General features: G+C 54.6%; 7 protein-coding genes across 7 annotated transcripts; 4 read left to right on the top strand and 3 right to left on the bottom strand.

The window, feature by feature from the left end:
- Positions 1-694: 694 nt before the first annotated feature.
- MYCTH_2302238 (uncharacterized protein) lies at positions 695-2,418 on the bottom strand. The gene has a single exon (XM_003662043.1). It carries the CDS (start codon positions 2,084-2,086, stop codon positions 914-916), a length of 1,173 nt encoding a protein of 390 aa, XP_003662091.1. The 5' UTR covers positions 2,087-2,418; the 3' UTR covers positions 695-913.
- A 434-nt stretch (positions 2,419-2,852) lies between these two features.
- Positions 2,853-3,418, top strand: MYCTH_2302235 (uncharacterized protein). The gene is made up of 2 exons (XM_003662042.1): positions 2,853-3,057; positions 3,120-3,418. The coding sequence occupies exons 1-2, from the start codon at positions 2,925-2,927 to the stop codon at positions 3,254-3,256; spliced, it is 270 nt and encodes an 89-aa protein (XP_003662090.1). The 5' UTR covers positions 2,853-2,924; the 3' UTR covers positions 3,257-3,418.
- A 666-nt stretch (positions 3,419-4,084) lies between these two features.
- Positions 4,085-7,183, top strand: MYCTH_2314827 (uncharacterized protein). Its single transcript, XM_003662041.1, has 3 exons — positions 4,085-4,508; positions 4,635-5,858; positions 6,013-7,183. The coding sequence occupies exons 1-2, from the start codon at positions 4,152-4,154 to the stop codon at positions 4,767-4,769; spliced, it is 492 nt and encodes a 163-aa protein (XP_003662089.1). The 5' UTR covers positions 4,085-4,151; the 3' UTR covers positions 4,770-5,858; positions 6,013-7,183.
- Positions 7,184-7,856: 673 nt separating this feature from the next.
- On the top strand, positions 7,857-9,080 carry MYCTH_92508 (uncharacterized protein; the record flags this gene model as incomplete). Its single annotated transcript, XM_003662040.1, is given in 7 exon segments — positions 7,857-7,972; positions 8,148-8,173; positions 8,235-8,363; positions 8,576-8,590; positions 8,724-8,731; positions 8,745-8,751; positions 9,061-9,080. The coding sequence occupies 7 exon segments, from the start codon at positions 7,857-7,859 to the stop codon at positions 9,078-9,080; spliced, it is 321 nt and encodes a 106-aa protein (XP_003662088.1).
- A 1,872-nt stretch (positions 9,081-10,952) lies between these two features.
- Positions 10,953-12,046, bottom strand: MYCTH_2302231 (uncharacterized protein). The gene is made up of 2 exons (XM_003662039.1): positions 11,530-12,046; positions 10,953-11,449 (listed from the first exon to the last, which is right to left on the bottom strand). The coding sequence occupies exons 1-2, from the start codon at positions 11,825-11,827 to the stop codon at positions 11,094-11,096; spliced, it is 654 nt and encodes a 217-aa protein (XP_003662087.1). The 5' UTR covers positions 11,828-12,046; the 3' UTR covers positions 10,953-11,093.
- Positions 12,047-13,653: 1,607 nt separating this feature from the next.
- On the top strand, positions 13,654-16,656 carry MYCTH_2138515 (uncharacterized protein; the record flags this gene model as incomplete). The annotated part of the gene is made up of 3 exons (XM_003662038.1): positions 13,654-14,361; positions 14,414-16,449; positions 16,642-16,656. Exons 1-3 carry the CDS (start codon positions 13,797-13,799, stop codon positions 16,654-16,656), a joined length of 2,616 nt encoding a protein of 871 aa, XP_003662086.1. The 5' UTR covers positions 13,654-13,796.
- Positions 16,657-16,730: 74 nt separating this feature from the next.
- MYCTH_2302228 (uncharacterized protein) lies at positions 16,731-19,077 on the bottom strand. Its single transcript, XM_003662037.1, has 2 exons — positions 18,778-19,077; positions 16,731-18,633 (listed from the first exon to the last, which is right to left on the bottom strand). Exons 1-2 carry the CDS (start codon positions 18,826-18,828, stop codon positions 17,254-17,256), a joined length of 1,431 nt encoding a protein of 476 aa, XP_003662085.1. The 5' UTR covers positions 18,829-19,077; the 3' UTR covers positions 16,731-17,253.
- Positions 19,078-19,412: the final 335 nt, after the last annotated feature.

Raw genomic sequence — 19,412 nt, 5'->3', positions numbered from 1 at the left:
AACCCCATATAGCCTCACAAATGCGGACTCCTCTTCCCTCGCCATCCTCTACCGCAATATGTGCATCCTTCCCTCCCCCGGTATCACTATCGAGTATTATCAGCAGCACCGTCAGTAGCAACAACAGCAGTAATAACAACAACCACACTTCCACCAGCGCCACCCACCCTCAAACTACTACAAAACAGAAACGGCCGTCCCCCGCGTCATCACCATCGCCGCCTCATGGAGGCAGCGCAGCGGCGTCCATGTCCCTCAGGGCGCCCCGACGTCAACAACAAAAGGATGGCCGACAACATCGTCATCAACCACAGGAGGCTGCAGCCCCCCAGCAGACAAGAACGGAAAGAAGAAGAGGAACCAATGTGTCTGGCAATCTGAAAGGTCTCGATCTTCTGAAAAGGAAGGAGCCGGGAAAGCACGCGAGACCTGAGAAGAAGGGGTGCAATGATGGCGGGGCAGAGAACGCGGAACTGATCATGGAGATTGTCAAAATCTATCAGGAAGAGAAGGAGGAGGAGGAGGAGGAGGAGGAGGAGGAGGAGGAGGAGGAGGAGGAGGAAGAAGAGGAGGGCAGACATCTGGATGGGAAAGGGGGGAAACGACGGGATCGGGGGTGGATCTGAGCTCGCTTGCTGCGATGAGACACCTTCCCGTTCTTTCCATTCTGTTTAGTTTTTAGTTTCTCTTGGTGAGCAGGGAGATGAAGAGCCGAATGGGTCTACAAATATGTGCCATTTTATATAATTAAGTGGAGACCTAGATTGGGTTCCAATCATAAGTGATGAATGCAGTGTATCGTCTGGTATATATATACACAGTAACCTGTGCGACCTTGCTGGCTTGGGATAGATTCTTCTTCATAACCTTCTCGTAAACTCTAATCGTCGACGTCTATGACCGCCGTATAGTCTTAGTTGACCTTCGTGACCGTCAATGCACCCTTGTCTGTGCCGTCTAGTTCTAACAGCCCGCCCGCCTCGAGCTTCTTCTTCCACTTGGTGCTCGAGTACCTCGCCAAGATCATGGTCATCCTCAAGACGGCGTTGCTGCTTGACGCATGCTCGGCTACGCCATCCGCCACCGGGGTGAAAGTCCACCTGCCAAAGGCCCAGTTCAGTATGTACCTGTTGGTGGTAGAAGGTGTCGATGCCGGCACCGACACGCTCTCCTCCGAGTTCTTGACCGTACCCGAAGTCGACAACACGGCCTTGATGCGGTACACCTCGTCCTTAGGCGAGCTTTTCAGGAAGTTCATCAGCTTCTCCGCGTCCACGGCCGCCCCTTGCTCCTCACCGCCTCCCTTCAGCTCGATTGACAGCACCTCCACCTCGGACTGGTGATGCTCCTTCTCGTGGTCATCATGCTTATCATGCCCAGTCCCATCCGCATCCGCCGTATGGTTCCTGTCTTTGACCTCGTCGTCTGCCAACCCCCTGGCGAGTCCGCCGTCTATCCCGAACACGACCCCGGCGTCGACCCAGCCCTTGTCGCTCTTGACCCAGGCGACGTCCACCTCGAGATCGCCGAGGCGGTCGAGGACCTCGTCGAACCGCCTCTCGCCGCAGCCCTCCCACTTGTTGAACACGACCAGGTCCGTGTACCGCGCCTGCAGCCGCGCCGTGTAGCTCGTGTCCTCGTAGCCCTTCCAGTTCTCGACGTCGATGACGCTGACCACGCCGTCCAGGACGTACTCGCCGCCCGTCTCCCGCGCCAGCCGGTTGACCTCGAGCGCGAGGGTGGCGGGGAAGGCGCTGCCGCTGGTCTCGATGACGACGCGGTCCGGGGAGGCGGCGCCCGTGCGCAGCTCGGCCAGCGCCGGGCCCAGCTGCCCGACCAGGTTGCAGCAGATGCAGCCGTTGAGCAGCTCGGTCACGCCGGCGATGGCCGAGGACGAGGCCAGCTGCGAGTCGATCGCCACGTCGCCGAACTCGTTCTTGAGCAGGGCAAGTTTGTAGTTTGGATTGAGGGCGCGCAGCTGCGGGATGAGATTGAGGATCAGCGTCGTCTTGCCCGCGCCGAGGAAGCCGGTCACGATGGTGATGGGGATCGGTCTTCGAGCGGTTGGCGGATCGGATTGGGTCATGCTGGGCGGCTTTTTTTTGGTTTCTCTCCCCTTCTTATTCTTTCTTTCTTAGGTCCCCAACTCTACGGTGTCGAGTGAATGTGCCTGTGATTGGAGGGTTGTTCTTTGATTTCTGCTATACTAATAGGTTAGGTCTTGAGATATGGTTCAAGAAAGATCGGCATAAACTGGATGAGGCAAAAACGATCAGATTGACTCCGAACCGCGGGGCGTTGTTCGCGGGGTGTTTTGGAGGGGCAATAATAGTCTTGGCAGGGGAATCGAGAAAGAGTTGGGGTTCTAGAAAAGTACAAAATCCCCGAGTGGTCCACCGTGCATGACTGAGACCGACGGTCAAAGCACTCGGTGTAGTCCGTAGAGAGTAGAGCGGGCCGAGTGGTTACCCGAACATTCTTTCTCAAACTTTTACCTTGCAAAGTTCCCTGCGTCTAAATTCACGAGCCCAGGGCCACCTGCTGAGGAGGTACCGGACATCGGTCTTCAAAGGGAGTGAGACGACAGAAGAAACTGCCCGGGTGCGCAGCGGGCGGTATGTCTCAATGGCAGGAGTCGGTGCGATCCAAACCGAGCAGTTGGATGGCATGTCTTGGAATCGGAGCCCGGCTTTGCAATTGGAAAACAGTAGTGTAAACGAAGAAAGTGTGATGCGAACTAGAATGCCACAGGGGCAGGGGGCACCCTCTGTAACTCTTGGGTGACGTCATGGCGACTCGAAGTTCCCTTAGAGCATCCCCCAGAAGACCCGAGTCGGTCATTCATCACCAAGCTTGATTGTATTGTACTGTACGTACAGGCAGTATTCCGTACTCCGTCATTATATTGCGCTTGAATCTGAGCTATGCCCGAGCCAGTCCTGGAAAAGAAAGGGAACGATTCTGGTGGCCTCGACTACAAGGCCAAGCTGGACGAGGCTGCGGATCGAGTGAAGAAACAAGCTCGGGAAGAACAGAGTCCGGGCACCGTATCTAAGGGTACCAAATCCGATGTCACCTTGATGGCTCCTTCTGAGCTTACGCTAATGAATCGGCAACAGTGTCCCAATACGTCCCGGCACTGGGGGCAATGCTCAGGGCCAGCAGAAGGATCCCGGTGGTGAGCCATCAACAGCAGAGGCCGCACCGGGACCGCCCAAACGGCCCGATCATGACACGCAGATCGAGGAGTTTCTGAAGGACCAGCATGGTAGCAAGAAGATAATTGGGTTGGACGAGCAAACACAGGCATGACACAGGCATAGAACGAGACCGATAATAAAGCAAGGCAATTGTTACCCAAAATGAGAACGTGAGCCCCCCTTGGGTTGCCCGTCGAATTGAGGGAATGATAGTGGCTGATACTGAGCAATCGGGCACGGAGTGGCCGCAAGCGTGGTGCAACCCCTCCTAGAACATCTCAATGACCCGCCGGATTGAAAGGCAGCCGACAGCACAGCACGAAGAATGAGAGCAGTCAGGCCTGAGAACTACAGCGAAGACGAACGACAAGCCAGAACCTGTCTCGCTAGGTCCGGATCAGAAACCGGGACGGAAGAACACGGGGGACGAGCTTTCAAGCAAACGTGCTGGAGGAGCGGCGTCCACCCCCAAACCCGCGACGAATCGCGCAGAAATGTCTCCAATCTTTCAGCATTTCGCACCCACATGGTTACAGGGTGAGAAACTTCCTATCAAGGATGTCCATCTCCGAAGTTGACCTCAATAGAGGTCAGGCAACCTGACACCGTGGGATACTAGTGGCGGTCGTGGCAACTTCGTGAATACTTTTTGATCTGAGGAAGGAAAAGAAAAGAAAAGATCAAGAAAATTTCGGCGTGCCGCAGAATTATAGCTGGCCGGGCGGACCGATGGTGGGGCTACCAATCAGCTGAGATCTTTTATCGATAAGTACGGATTACATACTCCGTAGACTTCCATCGTATTATGTAATCATCAACTTCGAGCGCCTCGCGCCTTGACTGCGTACCATCGTAACCAGCCGCTTTCAAAGCCCCTTCTTACCCTTCCCCAGACCTTTCGCCAACGACAAGCGATCGGCCAACGAACAAGCTGGCTGCCCCGCTCGGATCATGCCTTCCGACGAGTACACCACGGTAGGCCGCGGGCCGCTCAAGCTCAAAGGCGGCGCGGGCGTGACGAAGAAGAAGAAGAAGAAGGACAAGGGCAAGACGACCGACCTGGAGAAGAACCTCTCCACGGGCGGCGGGGACGGCAGCAGGGACAGCAGCGAGAGGGCCCTAGTGCCGACAGAAAAGGAAGGGACACCGGGGACGGGGGCGGACAAGGGAGGAGGAGGAGGAGAAGGGACGCCGCCGGAGGCTCGGGGCGGCGAGCTGCAGAAAGAGGATGGGCCGCCGGCGTCGGCGGTGGAGGACGATTACAAGACGGAGGCGGAGCGGAGGTTCGCCGAGGTTAAGCGGAAGAGGGTAAGTTTTTTTTTTTTTTCCCCTTTCTCTCTTGTCGCTCTCCCTTCTTCTCTCTCCGCAACCTGTCAAGAGCGGGCCGGGAAGAACCAATAAAGGGGCAATGAGAAAGCTGACAGGGGCACACAGTTAAAAGAGCTCGCGGAGTCGAAGCGCATCCGACCCGAGCTGCTCAAGACGCACAAGCAGCGCGTCGAGGAGCTGAACGCGCACCTTGCGCGACTGAGCGAGCACCACGACATGCCCAAGATTGGGCCAGGCTAAGATACTACGACTCATGGTGCAGTACTGTTGCTAATTGAAGGTGCTTTGGCGATGTTATTCGGGATTGGGAGGAAAGGAGAAGCCAACCTTCCGGGAAAAAAAACTCGGTGGAGGGAAGCCAATGGAAAGGGAGTGATGTTTGCATCATTCCATCCAACAACAACCCGGCGAGTTGCTGGATGCAGGTAACGGCTAACCCAGCCAACCAAGAGAGTGTGTTTTATTGTGTATATATGTTACTCTGACCGATACCCAATTTAAACTGATGCAACCAAGAACGCTGCAGTCAAAGCATTCGTTGAATTCAGTCGATTAATTAACCGCCGATTGAACCGACCAAATGTGTGTGGCCTTGCCCTTTTATCTATTACCTATGTATCCTCGCGTGTGCGTTGCCGGCCAGTGACCATCCGACATTCTATCCTAATTTTGCTTTTATCCCCCCCCGAATGATGAAAGGAACGTGATACCAGTCGTGGCCAACTTCCCAAGCCCGATGCCGCTATTACATGTTGTACATTGTGCCGTACTCCGCAGCGTGATGCATGCATTAAAAAGAGAGTGACGCCAAATCTCGAATGACTCCGTAATGAATGCCTAACGATGCGATGTGATTAAAGACGGGGGAAAAAAGCAAACAACCATCCCGAACCTCTCGCGCAATGCAGATTGTCCCCCTCCAAAGGAACAGACAGCAATACGGAACAAAACGCATGAGGTGATGAGGCTCGATCTCTCCATGTCCGAACGAGACCTCTCGGGCCCACCTCTTCCCGTCTCGTCATGCTAGAGCTGGTGGTTGGTTGGTTTACATCGCCACCAACAGCATGGCGACGCCCGCCATGCCTGCCGCCAGAATCGAGCCGACGCCGAGACAGCGCACGGCCGAGTTCTGAAGGGACGGTGTCACGCCAGTCGAGGAAGGCGCTGGCGTCTCGGAGCCCTCGGCGGGCACAAAATTGGTCCGAGTAACGACGACGACCACGCCGTCGGGTGACGTCGAGGTAAACGTCTCGGTGGTCGCCCTGGAGCTCGGCGGCGGCCGGGTTGTCGTCGAAGGCGGTTTGGTAGTAGTCGTCAGGGTTGTCTCTGTTTTGGTTCGGTTAGTTAGAGACTCTGAACGATCGCATTGGTAGATGATGTTGGAGGTAGCAAAGAGCTGAAGCAGGGCCAGGGACCAAAACAACAACAACAACAACAAAAAAAAAAAACACCAAAAACAAACACGACCAGGCCCACCTACCTCCGGGAATCGAGGAGGACGGGAGCGTTTGAGGTGAAGACGTGGACGACGATGTCCCGGGCCCAGTAGAAGTCGAAGAAGAAGTGGGTTCACTTAGACTGGAAGACGTACCAGACGGTGAAGAGGAAGAGGGAGAGGAAGTGGAAGGGGTGGATGTTGGGGTGGAGTCCTCGGTGCTGCTGGTAGCAGGAGGCGGCGCTTCGCTACTGCTGGTTGGTGGCGGAGGGGTCGTTGAGCTGCTGCTGGGAGGAACAGGAGACTCCGTTTGGGAAGTTGTCGTGGTCGTGGTCTTGGTTTCGGTCGGGGGTTCAGAAGAAGTTTCTGTTTCTTCAGGGGGTTCAGACGTCTCACTCTCCGGTGGAGTGTCCGAGGTTGACGACTCTGGCGGGGTTGTGTTGGAGCTCGTGTCGGTCGCATTGCTGTCGTCGCGCTTTCTCACTTCGAGGATGGTAGTGGTAGTAGTAGTCAGCACCGGATCGGCTGGGTGAGCCGCCGCCGCAGCCCTGTGTTCCGATTCGAGCGCGCCATCGCGGAGTTTATCAGGCAGGAATCGGTCAAGAAGACCATGAAGCGATTCTGGCGATGCCTCCTTTAGCTTGGCCGGAAAGGAAGCCGACTTCGACGTCTGCTGGTCCGTCGCCCTCTTGTGGCATGGCGTCCATGAGCTCGCCGAGGCGACCCCATTGAGCACCAGGAGGGAGACGAGCAAGACGGCGACGGTTCTCCGAGCGTATGTCATCTTGCTGACCGGAGTTGGGCTTGGTCGATTATCGACTGTGGTGTTCCCTTCAACGGTCTTCTCCCGGGCGTCAACGGGAAGAAGGGTCTCGGGGGAAGGCGACTGTCGGCCTTTGAGGAAGTCCATGACGGAAGAGCCGGGCCAAAACGGGAAAAGGTGGATGATGTATTAATCTCCCGGTCGCCTGAAAGACGTTGCCGCCTTGATATGCGGAAGCAAAAAGTCGCCGCCGATTTCACCCTCTTTGAGTGGTCACGCTGTGTTATGGTCAGTGGATTAGAGTTACAGCGGCTGGACAGTCGTGGATTAAGAAAAGCTCAGAAACAGGCTAAGGAGCCGGATCCCGGGTGTCCACACAGGGTCCAACGAGTGATGCAATGAGGTTGGATCTCGCGCTTGGCCACGTTCCGGAAGAAGCGAAGCACAGAGTGGACACAAAGACACGCAAACGAGAAACAAAGAAAAAGAAAGAAACAAAGGGAAGAAAATTCCGGGTTTGCGGAACTAGTTAGTCTTACCAGACGATGCTGCTGCACTTCTCCCGTCCACCACGTGCCTTTGAGATCGACCTCGAAATATTCCGAACAAAAACCTACAGTCAGAGGTCGGGATGTATGTATATAGTGGATGTGCACGGTGGTAGGCCACCCGTCGCAGAAACTCTGCTTTTTGCTTTCGAGCTTCGGAGGGTTGGCCGAAACGAGGTCTGCCGTTGCCATGGGAGGAGCACCGCCGGAAGATAAAGCTGCCGTCCTTGACGCCCTCGTGTCGAGTACACTACGGTGAAAGGGTCCCTTGTTGAGGCGCTGAGATCCCGGTCCGCGGGCGGGACACTTGCAGATCGTCTCAGCTGAGATGACGCTGCAGAGGCAGGGGTTTCGCGAGCAACATGGCTGCCAAGCCCCGGCGGCGGCGACGCTAACAGTGCACTGGGCCGGATCCCCGGCGGCGATGCAGTCAGTTACACATTGGCTGGTTGGCACGAACTGCCGTCGAAACATGGGGCTGCGTGAGAACGAGTCAATAGAATTATGGCTCCGCCAGTAGTTCTCACTGTCGAGCGCCAGTGTCGTCCACGTGCAATCATTCTTCTGACACGCAAAAGATGCCCGCCACTCTCCCGATTCAGAGCCGTCGGAGCACAGATTCTAGAGGCAGCAGCGATTGGAGTCTGGACTCTGCACAGCCGCCGGCCATTGCCTTTTTCAATGTCTCGCTAACGTAATCCATACCCTGCTCGCGCGGCTACCCTGCTCGCGCAGGGATATCTAAGACTTCAATTTCCACCAATTTCCACCAATTTCCACCAATTTCCACCAATTTCCACCAATTCAACAGCAATTCGAACAGCAATTCGAACAGCAATTCAAACAGCAATTCGCAACCACTTTAATAGCCTTTTAGCCAGTAATTCGAACAATAGTATTTTCCACTGGTTTATCGTCTTTAAATACTATAATAACTGTTACTGACCGACGGATAGAACACGCTAAACGCGAGGCATCTATTACCCTGGCCATTAACGCCCTAAATGCTAAACAAGTCTATAGTATTCGACAAGCCGCAAAGCTCTTTAACGTTCCTGCTTCTACCTTATACAATCGCTTTACCGGTAAGAGAAAGGAAAACAAGGTCCCTAAGTAATATCTTTAATGCCTTATACTAGCCAAAGAGAACATAGTTATTAAGGCAGTCTATTAGCTTGATGCTTAGGGCTAGCCGATGACTATCTCTGCCCTCGAGAGCCTAGCTACTTAGTTCCTTATTAGAAAAGGTAATAATAAGCCTCTTAGCAAGTGCTAGTACTATAACTTTATAATATAGTAACTAGAGTTAAAGGTATGATAAAGCTATAACCTTAACTAAGCCTAGAAAGATATACTTAATGATAAGGTTCTGGTAGAGTGGTTTGTCTTGTTCTAGAATACCTAACTAAAGTATATTATAGCCGATAATAATATCTATAATATAGATAAGAAGGGGTATATAAAAGGGATTAGTGATGCCTATAAGATTATCTTCCTATATAAAGAACTTAAAGCCTTTTCTATCTAGCTTAGTAACTATAAATAGGTCTTAATTATTAAGTATATCTTAGCTAATAGGTACTCTCTTTTACTATTTATTATCTTTAAAGATATATGGATTTAATACTTATAGGTTAATAATAAAGTTAATAAGGATATTGCTATTTATATATCTCTAAATAGATGAATAAATTATAAGATTACCTTTAAATAGATTAAGTACTTTAATATTTATATAGTATCTTATATATAGAGTAAATACTACTTTCTTCTTCTTAATAGCTATAGTAATTATATCTTAATAGAGTTTATGGAATACTATATTATCCATAATATTATTATTCTTTACTTACTACTATATATAATATATATCTTATAACCTCTTAATATTAGTATCTTTAGCCTACTTATAAAGATATATTATATAGCTATTAATAAAGATATTCTTTTTAATACTAGTTATATTAATAACCTTTAGTTCCTCTATATATATTAATAGGTATAAAAGATAATTCTAAAGAATATCCCTAATATATAATATAAGGCTAGCTTAATTCCTTTCTACCTAGAGAAAATCCTTAATTACTACTATCCAAAGACTCCCCTATTTATAAGCTTTACTAATAAGAATAGGTAATCTATTAAAGTTATAGTTTTGAAGGATCTAGCTACTAAAGTTAATAACCTTATTAAATAAATCTCCTAGCTTTATAATACTCCTCTAAAATACTAGGTCACTACTTTAAAAGAGGACTTCCTAGCCCTATATACTAATAATATTACCCTAGCTATACTTAACCAGGAGCTTATTAACAAAAGCAAAGACAGATAGACAAAGAAGATTAAGAAGCACTTTAGCTAGGCAAGGATACTGACTATATAAGAGATTTAGGAACGGAAGCAGGAAAGGGAGGAAAAGGAAGCTATTAAACAGAGGGAAAAGGAACAGCGTATAGCACTTTATAGAGTTATAGGCTTTGTCAAGTTGGTTTAGAAGGAATATAAGATAGATAAGAACTTGTTTAAGTAATCGGGATTTGTTTAAGTAGATAGATAGACATAATACTAAGGAAAGTATCACTAGATTGAATTAAACTATACTACTTGGCTGTTTGGCTATTGGAATTGTTGTTATTACCTAGATATTTCTCCTGTTCAGGGGTAAATTGGGTGGCGGTTTGGGTGGAGATTTGGCTGCGCGAGCAGGGTAGCCGCGTGAGCAGGGTATGGATTACGTTAGTACTTTGGGCAGCGTAGTGTGGGGGCATATTAGGCAGGGCCCCCACCGAGCCGACAGAACGCAACGGGTTGAGCGGCCTTGGCGCCCCCTCGAATCGCACAGAAGGCTCAATCGAGAATACAGTAGCAGCAGCTACCGTATCCGTAAACCTGTCACATTCCAAACGCCCAATGGGTTATCAAACACGGATTACCACAAGCGTGGGTTGCTGCCAAGAATCGCCCAAGGGGGTGTGTTTTCTTTTTTTTTGTTCGTTATATGGCTGGGCTCTCTTTCAAAAGGTGGCCTGCGATCAGAGCCATCTTCTTTTGTTGCCTGCGGTTGCGATCGGTGGAGCGCTCGTATTGCAGACGTCATGGGAGTTGGAAGATCCCTCGCAGCGGCTTCGTGATCGGAATGTTCGCTTACCGGGGCCACGATCCCAACACGAGTTGCCCGCGCTAGTACACCGTACTGTGGAGTGTACGGATTACTCCGTACGGCCGCAGCTTTATGCGACGAAGGCCAACGAGCACGTCATGGCTCGTGCGCACCGTCTGAGCCTCAGACATCTCCGATCAACATTTACTCCGTACACTGCTCAACCCGATCCCCTGCGTTCCTGTCCAGTCCCAGCTGGTGTTGTGCAACAAGGCGCGTTTGCGGTGATCAGGCCGCGTCATGGTTCGGCAGGACAAAAGCCCGGCGACAAGTGGCTGACTTCGCAACCAGCGGCTGTAAACCAAAAGTGGCACTTGTTAAGTCAGGTAACAAGCACTATCCAGCTATTCGCGGAGCACATTTGTCTTTTGTAGCTCCATGACACGCACGGTTTGAAACGGGCTTTCGTTTGATTGGAGACAAGGTTGAGTACAGACAGAGTAGGAACGAGAAACGGTGAGACGAGGTAGTCAGTCTTACTATATCTATGCTTTGTTCCCAGAGGCCGAGACGTTCTTCAGAGTTCCGAAGGCGACCGTAGCTCTTGCTCAAAGCCAAGGTACAGGTACGTACCGCAGTACAGTGCCAACTCTCCTGAACAATAACCAGAAGGCTTAGCTACGTACTATTTCGGGATACGCCGTGACCTGTCCGCTTAAGGCATGACCGGCGTTGATGTGAAATAGAAGCTCGTGAAGGAGGCCTTATCGACGCGGTACTCCAGGATGGCCCCATCAGCGATCCCGTAGAACCTAAGATCGAGGTTTATGCCGATCGCCGTGAAGGCCGGCGGCGGCTCCGGCCCTCCGACGAGCTCTACAGGACTGCCAAAGGTCCATTCTTGAGTCCTCGGATCCCAATACGTGGCCGTAAGGCTGCCGTACTTCTCCAGCTGCACGGCGAGAATCGCCCATCCCGGCGGAGTCGTCCCGTCCTCGTAGTGGATGGGGAATGACGTGGCAGCTATCTGCTGTCCTGGGAACGTCGGGTGTCGCTCCCGAGAGGGCCTCTCTGTTGGGGGGGATGGTCTCATGATTAACAGATCTGGATCCTAACTGGTGTAGACGCCGGACTCTGAACGAAGAACTCACCGTCGAGCACCCAAGTCGAGTCGTTGGCACTGTTCCTGTGCATCATACCCAGCTTGTCTCCCGCGTCAAAGAAGAGGAGCATCCTCATCTCGCCAGAAGTTGCGAGAGAGGCCGTAGTCGCAGAGCTGAAGCTTCTCACCCGGCTCGCCCTCGACGAATACTTGCACCTTGTTCTGACCCTCTTCGCTTCTTGGCACCTCGCCCAGCAGTAGAACTGGTAGCCCGCCAGGCTAGACTGCGGGGACGCAGGAATCGACAACTCGCCCGGGCCATACAGCGCCGAGTGTTTCCAAGCCATATAGTCTCCGTCGCCCTCTGTGTGCACCGCGCGAACCGTATTGTTTTCATCGATGAAAACCACAACGACATCTATACAAACACCCTAGTTGTTAGCTAACGTTGTCAATCATGGCTCGCTTTTACCGTCAACGGCCGTCAACGGTGGCAGAAACGCGGGTTGCCGGCGGCACGAATCGGAGAATCCCACAAGAGGCGCCAACGCTCTCTGTATATAGGTACCTACGGGAGTTATCCCAAGTGAGGCAGGCCAGAGGCGTGCCCAGCTTGGGGAAAATTGGGCGCTGTGCAGTCAGCATGCGGTCCGAGATGTTGACTGGCTTCCACGTCGCATTGGCGCTGTGCCAGTTCGCGAACATGAGGGAGCCGGCTGATAGACCACGTAGGTCGCGAGTCCTGTCTCGTTGACCCATTTCGTAGTGGCGAGCTGGGACTTGTCGAGAATCGATGAGGCCGGAGCGGGGGTCGAGGAACTGGATCCAGAGGGAGCTGTGGCCGAGGGACCATCGCTCGACTCGGAATCCGGAGCTTTCGCATCAGGCTCATCGGAGTTGCCGCGATTTCGCTGGACCACCAGGCCTGCGGCTAGCCCTGCGATGGCACCGATGAGGAGGACGGCTGCCGCAAACAGGACGCAGTAGAATGTTCGACGACCAAGTCCGCATATTGTACTGCTGGTATTGGCAGCCGCTGGTGGGGGAGCCTCGGCAGGCGTTATTGGTATTGGCTGCGATTGTTCTACCGTGTCGAGGTGAGCCACCACCTTCTGGCCTCCAAATGTGCCCGGATAGAAGCTGTCGCGAACTGCGACGGGGCTTCATGCGCCCTGTTATCCACCGACATCGGGTCGTTGCAATACGCGTACGCCATAGTGCCTTTCGCGGATTAATAAAGAACTCAATCAGATCCGCCGCCATTCAGGCATTGCATCGCAACAATAAGGTATCAACGAGAATGTGCGAGACATTGGGAATCACAGGAGGGACAGATCCGGGACATCGGAAGTCGCAGGAGGTATGTAGTATTTAGCCCTAGGTAGGGTGCCAAAGCAGGCCCTCTCCAAGTTTTTTTTTTCCCACGGCAAGACCTCAGCCAAAGAAGTGTGCCCCGACCGGCGTGGAGAGCGGCGCCGAGCGAGGCGTTCTTGTTTACAAGAAAGGCGACGGTAGAGATGGACTCAGGAAGATAAAACGACGACCAACTGCTTGATAGGACGAGGTGATGCTTCACTGGAGGGTTCCCAACTGCTAGGGTATTGAGAGCTCCCGTGCGCTAAGTGGAATAAGTGTAAAGCTTCGTTATCACGAACAAGGCGGCGAAAGACCAAGGCCTCCGTAGTACCCAATCACACATCGCTTCTCCCTCTTTTGTTCTTGAGATCAAGGTACCGGATCTTGGATGTGCAGACGCAGTAGTGTACGGACTACACAGTACTTACATAACTGTATATACATACAAGTACGGATGTACTGTACAGTACAATATGAGGCGCTAGGTTCCCCTGGTCGGTATCTTAGCTGCTTGTGGTACGGAGTAGGTAGTTACCTGTACCTGGGGTGCGTACCTTGCCTACCCGAACATTTATTCGACCCAAATAAGAATAAGAATTTCCTGTTGCGTCGAATTGTTACCTGCCGTTTGTGGCGCAAACGTTCTTAGCCGGGCTTGGCAAGGTTAACAGTCAAGGTGGTCTTTGGTGTGTGCGTTCTGGGCTGACCAAGAAGCTGGCACACGCTTTCATGTGATGATCTGAAGCTTGAAACAGCACCAGATCAGCCAAGCGAGCTCATCTTTCCCGAGCACATCCAACAATGCGGGATTACGCCACGAAACATCCAATCTATACTCTGGCGACGATTTTGCATGTGTAATATTTTATATTGAGAGAAAACGGCGAGGATTCCTCCCCGGGAGCTTTTGGCCCATGTCGCGCCAGATCGACGTCGTCCTTTTCGAGTCCTTGACCGGCCATGCCTGAGCAATCGCAACCGCCCACAGCCCCAATCGGCCCCGACCGCGCCGACCGCGACCACGATACCTGGAGACTTCTCTCCCGCTCGCCGCACCCTTATCACAGGCTGAACTCGGAGCTCTTCGAAGCGTCCGACCATCCCACGTCCCAACCGATCACCACCGGCCATTATTCAAGCGCCACATCCACACACCCGTTCCCCGCCTTTGCGCGAGACTCGCCCATCAGCGAGAGCGGCACCGAAGCTGACGACGAGCACTTCCTCAAGGGGCTGCCCGCTCCAAAGACACGGCCGCATAAGGGACTGAGGGGCAGAAGTGAGCAGGCGTCGGCATGTTCCACGCCATTGCTCTCCCCGGCAGTGCTGGAAGAGGAGGGTCGCGAACTGCATGCGAGTTCACATCATGGAGGTTACGGACGTGTCAAGAGGGGTGCTGCGGAGAGGGCTTGCCGGCGCAAGGAGCTGATTCGAAGGGCCACCGAAGTGCTCCTGGTCGTGTGCCAAGGGGCAATGGTTGCTTCCAGCACCAAGGTCTGGCCCTTTCTCCGCCTGTACCAGAGAGGTAAATGTCTGCTGCTTTGAAGTACACGGCTTCAAACTAATGGTCACCGTAGAATTCATAGCCGTAGGCGGGCTGTTCTGCGGTCTGGCTGTGGCCTACCCCTTGAGACTGGTTGCTTGGGCGTATCGCCGGGGGAAGCCTCGGAGCCTTGTCCCACTACGCATTCCCGCGACATTCGATCCATCACCCGTCATCTACCCTCCATTGGTGCCTGTCATTGTGTCGCTACTCATCGCCGAGAACGTCAATGGCGCTGTGCTACCGAGTTTGGTTCTCAGCATATGTACACTGCCGCGGCCGCTTGTCCCTGGTGCCCGAGACTCCGAGTACTACAGCGGCGGCCACTGGCTGCTATCATGTCTCCCCTTCACGTTGGGATTTCTCGCGCCTACAAGGGAAGCGCTCTTGAGTGACGGGATCTCGCGGGAGGTTTTGGTGTTGCTTTATCCCTTGCATCAGACCCTCTGCCTCGTCTTATACCAACTCACAACCACCAGTCTCCTGGTCTCCGAGCTCCAGTTGCTTTCAGCCGCTCTCATCAGCCTCCTTCTACTGGCTAGATCTCCCCAAGCTGTCATGCTGAAAGCACTACTCTGGGGAGGCGGCCTCGGCCTTGCTGTTTCCTGTGGCCAGGTGATCCAATGGGGAATCTCTCTGGCTCGTGTGCCGAAGTGGCGTTTCAAGCAAGACAGGTCTCCCACGGGGAATAAGTCCCTATATCGATTTCTATGGGACATTTTGCCTCTCCAGCGCGCTCGCTCCGGCTTGGCGGCCCACCGCGATGGCGCCCTGTCAGACACGGACCGTTCGGTGGAGGAGTATCTTGACGGCCAAGCCTCTCCGCCTCTGAAAAAAACCAGACGGTCGGATAGCGTGAGCGACGTCGAGCTCACGACGGGCGGTTTCACGAGCTGGACCACTGTTCATCCTAATAATACCACAGAACCATCACAGCAGAGCCCATCTCGAAGACACACCGTTCCCGCAACGGGCAAACCGGTCGCTCGGGCCAAGTCAACTACTACCCCTTCAGGCCGCCGGAAACGCGCTACCTCGTCCAGCGTCCGCGCCTTCTTCTCCCTCACCCAAGCCCAAGCGACCGCGCGCAAGTGGCTCTACGCCGGCTACCTCTACCTCTGCATCCTCCTCGTCATCCTCGTCGGCATTCGCCTTTACGTGCAGAAGTACGCCCTCTCCGGCCAAGAGCCCATCGGTTGGGCGCTGGCCTACCTCTTCGGCGACATTCCCCAATTCCGCTTCCAAGTCGTCAACACCGGCCTCGAGCGCTGGATCCCTCTTCCCCCCCTCCTCCCCCATACCGCCGCCGGCGCATCGTGCTGTAAAAACGGCTGGGTCGACCACACCCGCCGGCTCACCCTCGGCGGCCCCACGACCCGTCTCTTCCTGTCCGCCTACTGGCTCTTCATCATCCTCACCGGCCTTGCTGTCGTCTTCCGCCTCTCCCCGGTCTGCGAAGTCGACACCCGCCGCAAGGTCTTCCACTTCATGATGGTCGCCATGTTCCTGCCCATGACCTACGTCGACCCGTGCTACGTCGCGCTGGCTCTGGCCCTCATGCTGGCCATCTTCTTGGTACTGGATCTCGTGCGAGCCAGCCAGCTGCCGCCTCTGTCCCGCCCGATCGCCAAGTTCTTGACGCCCTACGTGGACGGGCGGGACCTGCGGGGACCCGTCGTCGTGAGTCACATGTTCCTGTTGATAGGCTGCGCGATCCCGCTCTGGCTGAGCCTGGCGGCGATCCCCCGTTCGGCCGAGGGAGACGGGCCTTCTGCGGGCTGGGAGGTGCCGACCCGGGAGGTGGGAATGGTCGCCGGCGTGGTCTGTGTCGGGCTCGGGGATGCGGCGGCGTCGCTCGTGGGCAGGCGCTGGGGCCATCGGAGGTGGCTCTGGGGCGGCGGCAAGAGCCTGGAGGGGAGCGCGGCGTTCGCGCTGGCCGTCTTTGGCGGGTTGATGAGCGCCGCGCTGTGGCTGAGGGTCGGCGGTTGGCCGGTCACGCCGTCGTCTGATGTCGTCGGGGGGATCCGCGAGTCTGGAACCAGAACCACCGGCTCGGGACTGGATAGCCTCGTGAGCGTGCTGGACCCGGCCAGGCTGTGGCCGTGGCTGAGGGCGGAGGTGCCCAAGACGGCCGTGTGCGCTTCGCTGGCCTCGATGACCGAGGCAGTTCTGACGGGTGGGAACGATAACGTGATTGTGCCGGTGGTGCTCTGGGGTTGCGTCAAGAGTTTGGGGTTATGAAGCATGTCTTGGATAAGTTAGATAACGATAGACTAATTAATAGACGCCCGCCCCCCCAGTATCTACTACTTGCTTGCGCCTCGTCGGTAGCATGTCTCTACAGCTGTTCCATCTCGAGAATCGAGGTCCGATGTCATATTATTTATTTATTCAAAGGATACTAGGGAGCAACACCCTTCTCATCCGTCTCCTCCTCTTTTTTCCCTCCCAAGCTTGACCCTCATTCTGCCTTTCATTTGTTCGTAAAGTCCTGGCCCTTCACCCCGCGACTCAACCTTCCAAGACCTCATTTCACACTGTCACCACTTCCTCTTATGAGGAGAGGGCCCCACGCCGAGTTGACGGAGAAAATAGGTAAATTTCTCTTGCAAAGGAGGGGGTTTCCTCTCTCGACGACCGAGGCCTTGGCTCCAGTTACAGTGAGTAATACCCGTCGATTAAGAGCGTGTCATGCATGGCCTGACGATCACGAGCACGCGGATTCAACACTGAGAGAATCAGAAGAGATAAGGGGCACTGGAAAACAGGGCTCTTCGTCACGAATCGTTACAAGTCTGTATTTCCTCGTATGCCAAGTAAACCAATGCGTAATACACGCACCCTGTATATCTATTATACAAACCCAGCCGCATCTTAGTACACCCACTTGGCGACCGCCTTGGGTCCGCCGGTGGTCTTGCGGGCCAGGATCTCCTCGACGACCTCCTTGACGCCCTGCTTGTGGTTCCTCTCCTTGACGAAGGCGTCGACGATCTGGGCGCGCGTCATGGTGCCCAGCATGACCTTCTTCTCGACCTGCTCCTCGGTGGGGACGCCGAAGTCGCTGTAGGGGTACTCGTCGTAGTTGGCCTCGGTAAGGAGCTGCAGCGTGGGCTGGTTGCGGGGCATGAGGAAGAAGTCCTCGGTCAGCTTGGCGCTCTCCTCCGGGGGGATGTCCTCGAGCGAGGCGGGCTCCCAGCGGGCGGGCCGCTTGTCGATGAGCAGGGCGGTGACGCCCTCGGTGAAGTCGTGCGAGGCCATGAACTTGGAGGCGATGGCGTGCTCGCGGATGAAGGTGTCGCGGATGCTCCACTTGGCGCCGATGCGCATCTGGCGGAGGGCGACGTGCACGGCGGTCGGAGAGCGCTTGTGCAGGGTCTCGAGGGTCTCCTGGGCCCACTGGCGGGTGGCGCCCTTCTCCTTCTCAAGGGCGCGCAGGATGGCGTCGACGCTGTCGTGGCTGAAGCAGCGGTCGATGGCGCGGCGCAGCTCGCCGCCGAGGAGGATGGGCTCGTCGTGGGGGAGGCCGGTGACGAACTCCTCGATGGTGGCGTTGATGGCGGCCAGGCGGTTCTGCAGGCTGTCAAAGTCGGAGAAGCGCAGCTCGGCCAGGCGGGACTCGAGCTGGGGGAGCGAGGTGGAGTGGAGGTAGTGGGTGGCGATGCCGGCGTAGAAGACGTTGGCGCCCGTCAGGCGGGAGCTGGTCAGGGCGAGGTAGGTGCCGACGTAGCCGGGCATGCGGGGCAGGAAGAAGGAGGCGCCCACGTCGGGGAAGAAGCCGATGGTGGTCTCGGGCATGGCGAAGACGGTGCGCTCGGTGGCGATACGGAAGGGAGCGTGGATGCTGAGGCCGACACCGCCGCCCATGGTGATGCCGTCCATGAAGGCGATGTAGGGCTTGTTGTAGGTGGCGATCAAGTGGTCGAGCTGGTACTCCTGGGCGAAGTACTCCTTGGACAGCTCCTGGCCCTCGGGGCCGGACTTGTTCCACTTGGCCAGCTGGGCGACGTCGCCGCCGGCGCAGAAGGCCTTGTCGCCAGCGCCCTTCATGACGATGACGTTGGCCATGTCCGACTTGGCCCACTCGAGCAGGCGCGGGGCGATCTTGCGGATCATGGAGCCATTGAGGGCGTTGAGCTTCTTTGGCCGGTTGAGCTCGATCGACCGGAGGCCGTATAGACTGTTGAAGATGACATCCTCGGGCTCGTCACCGTCGCGGGGCTTGAAGAGCTCGTATGCTTGTTGCGTCGACATCTGGGGCCGGGCAGCAGCTGGTCAGCAAACAATCCTGATGATGGGAATAATAATAATAATGAATGATGCTGATGATGGCGATGCTTGATCGAACAAGCCGGCGATGGCGGGCGTGCGGAAGGGCGGAGGGGGTCGGGAACATACCAGCCGTTGCGACGCCGGCTGCTGTGACAACAGCTTGGCTCGGAGAGGCATGGCTTTGGGGGACAGCAGCGGAAGAGAAGAGCGTGCGCTTGGTCGAGTGCAGGCGCAACAGACTCCTCCTGTTGGTGCTGCTGCCGGCACCGCTCGGCTGACGATCGTGCGGGCGAACATTTATGAGGAGTGTGAGTGTGTAGCGATATCCCCCCTCGGGCAGTGGACCATTGAGCTCTAGTGTGCACCGAGGCCCGAGACTCTTGCTGCCGCCGCCGCCTTTTCTACAATTGGCGATTTGCAGCTTTTAAACTGGGCCGAAGGTGACCGCGCAAATCGTCGGCTTTCCCCCAGGGGTCCCCAACCGGCAGCGGCTCTTTAGCGGTCTGGCAGCTGCCAACGGCTGGGATTGCCGGAGAGTCCGGTTTTCCCCATCTTTCAGCTTCCGGATTCAAAGGGCAGAGGCCGACAAGAAGTCGGTAATCTGTAACATTACAAGGACTCGCCTGTCCCGTATCTTCACCTTGCAAACAAGTCTCCCATCAAGATCAGTTATTTCTGTCTGTTACTTACAAATATTGGAAAGCTGGGTACCAGTGTTTGTGAATTTTGCTCTGGAACTGGGAAATTGTCTCGCTCATTAG

This window comes from Thermothelomyces thermophilus, chromosome 2, assembly GCF_000226095.1.
Source record: "Thermothelomyces thermophilus ATCC 42464 chromosome 2, complete sequence".
In the NCBI taxonomy this organism is placed as follows: domain Eukaryota; kingdom Fungi; phylum Ascomycota; class Sordariomycetes; order Sordariales; family Chaetomiaceae; genus Thermothelomyces; species Thermothelomyces thermophilus.
The sequence above is the reverse complement of the archived record's forward strand: the minus strand, read 5'-3'. Positions and strand labels throughout refer to the sequence as shown.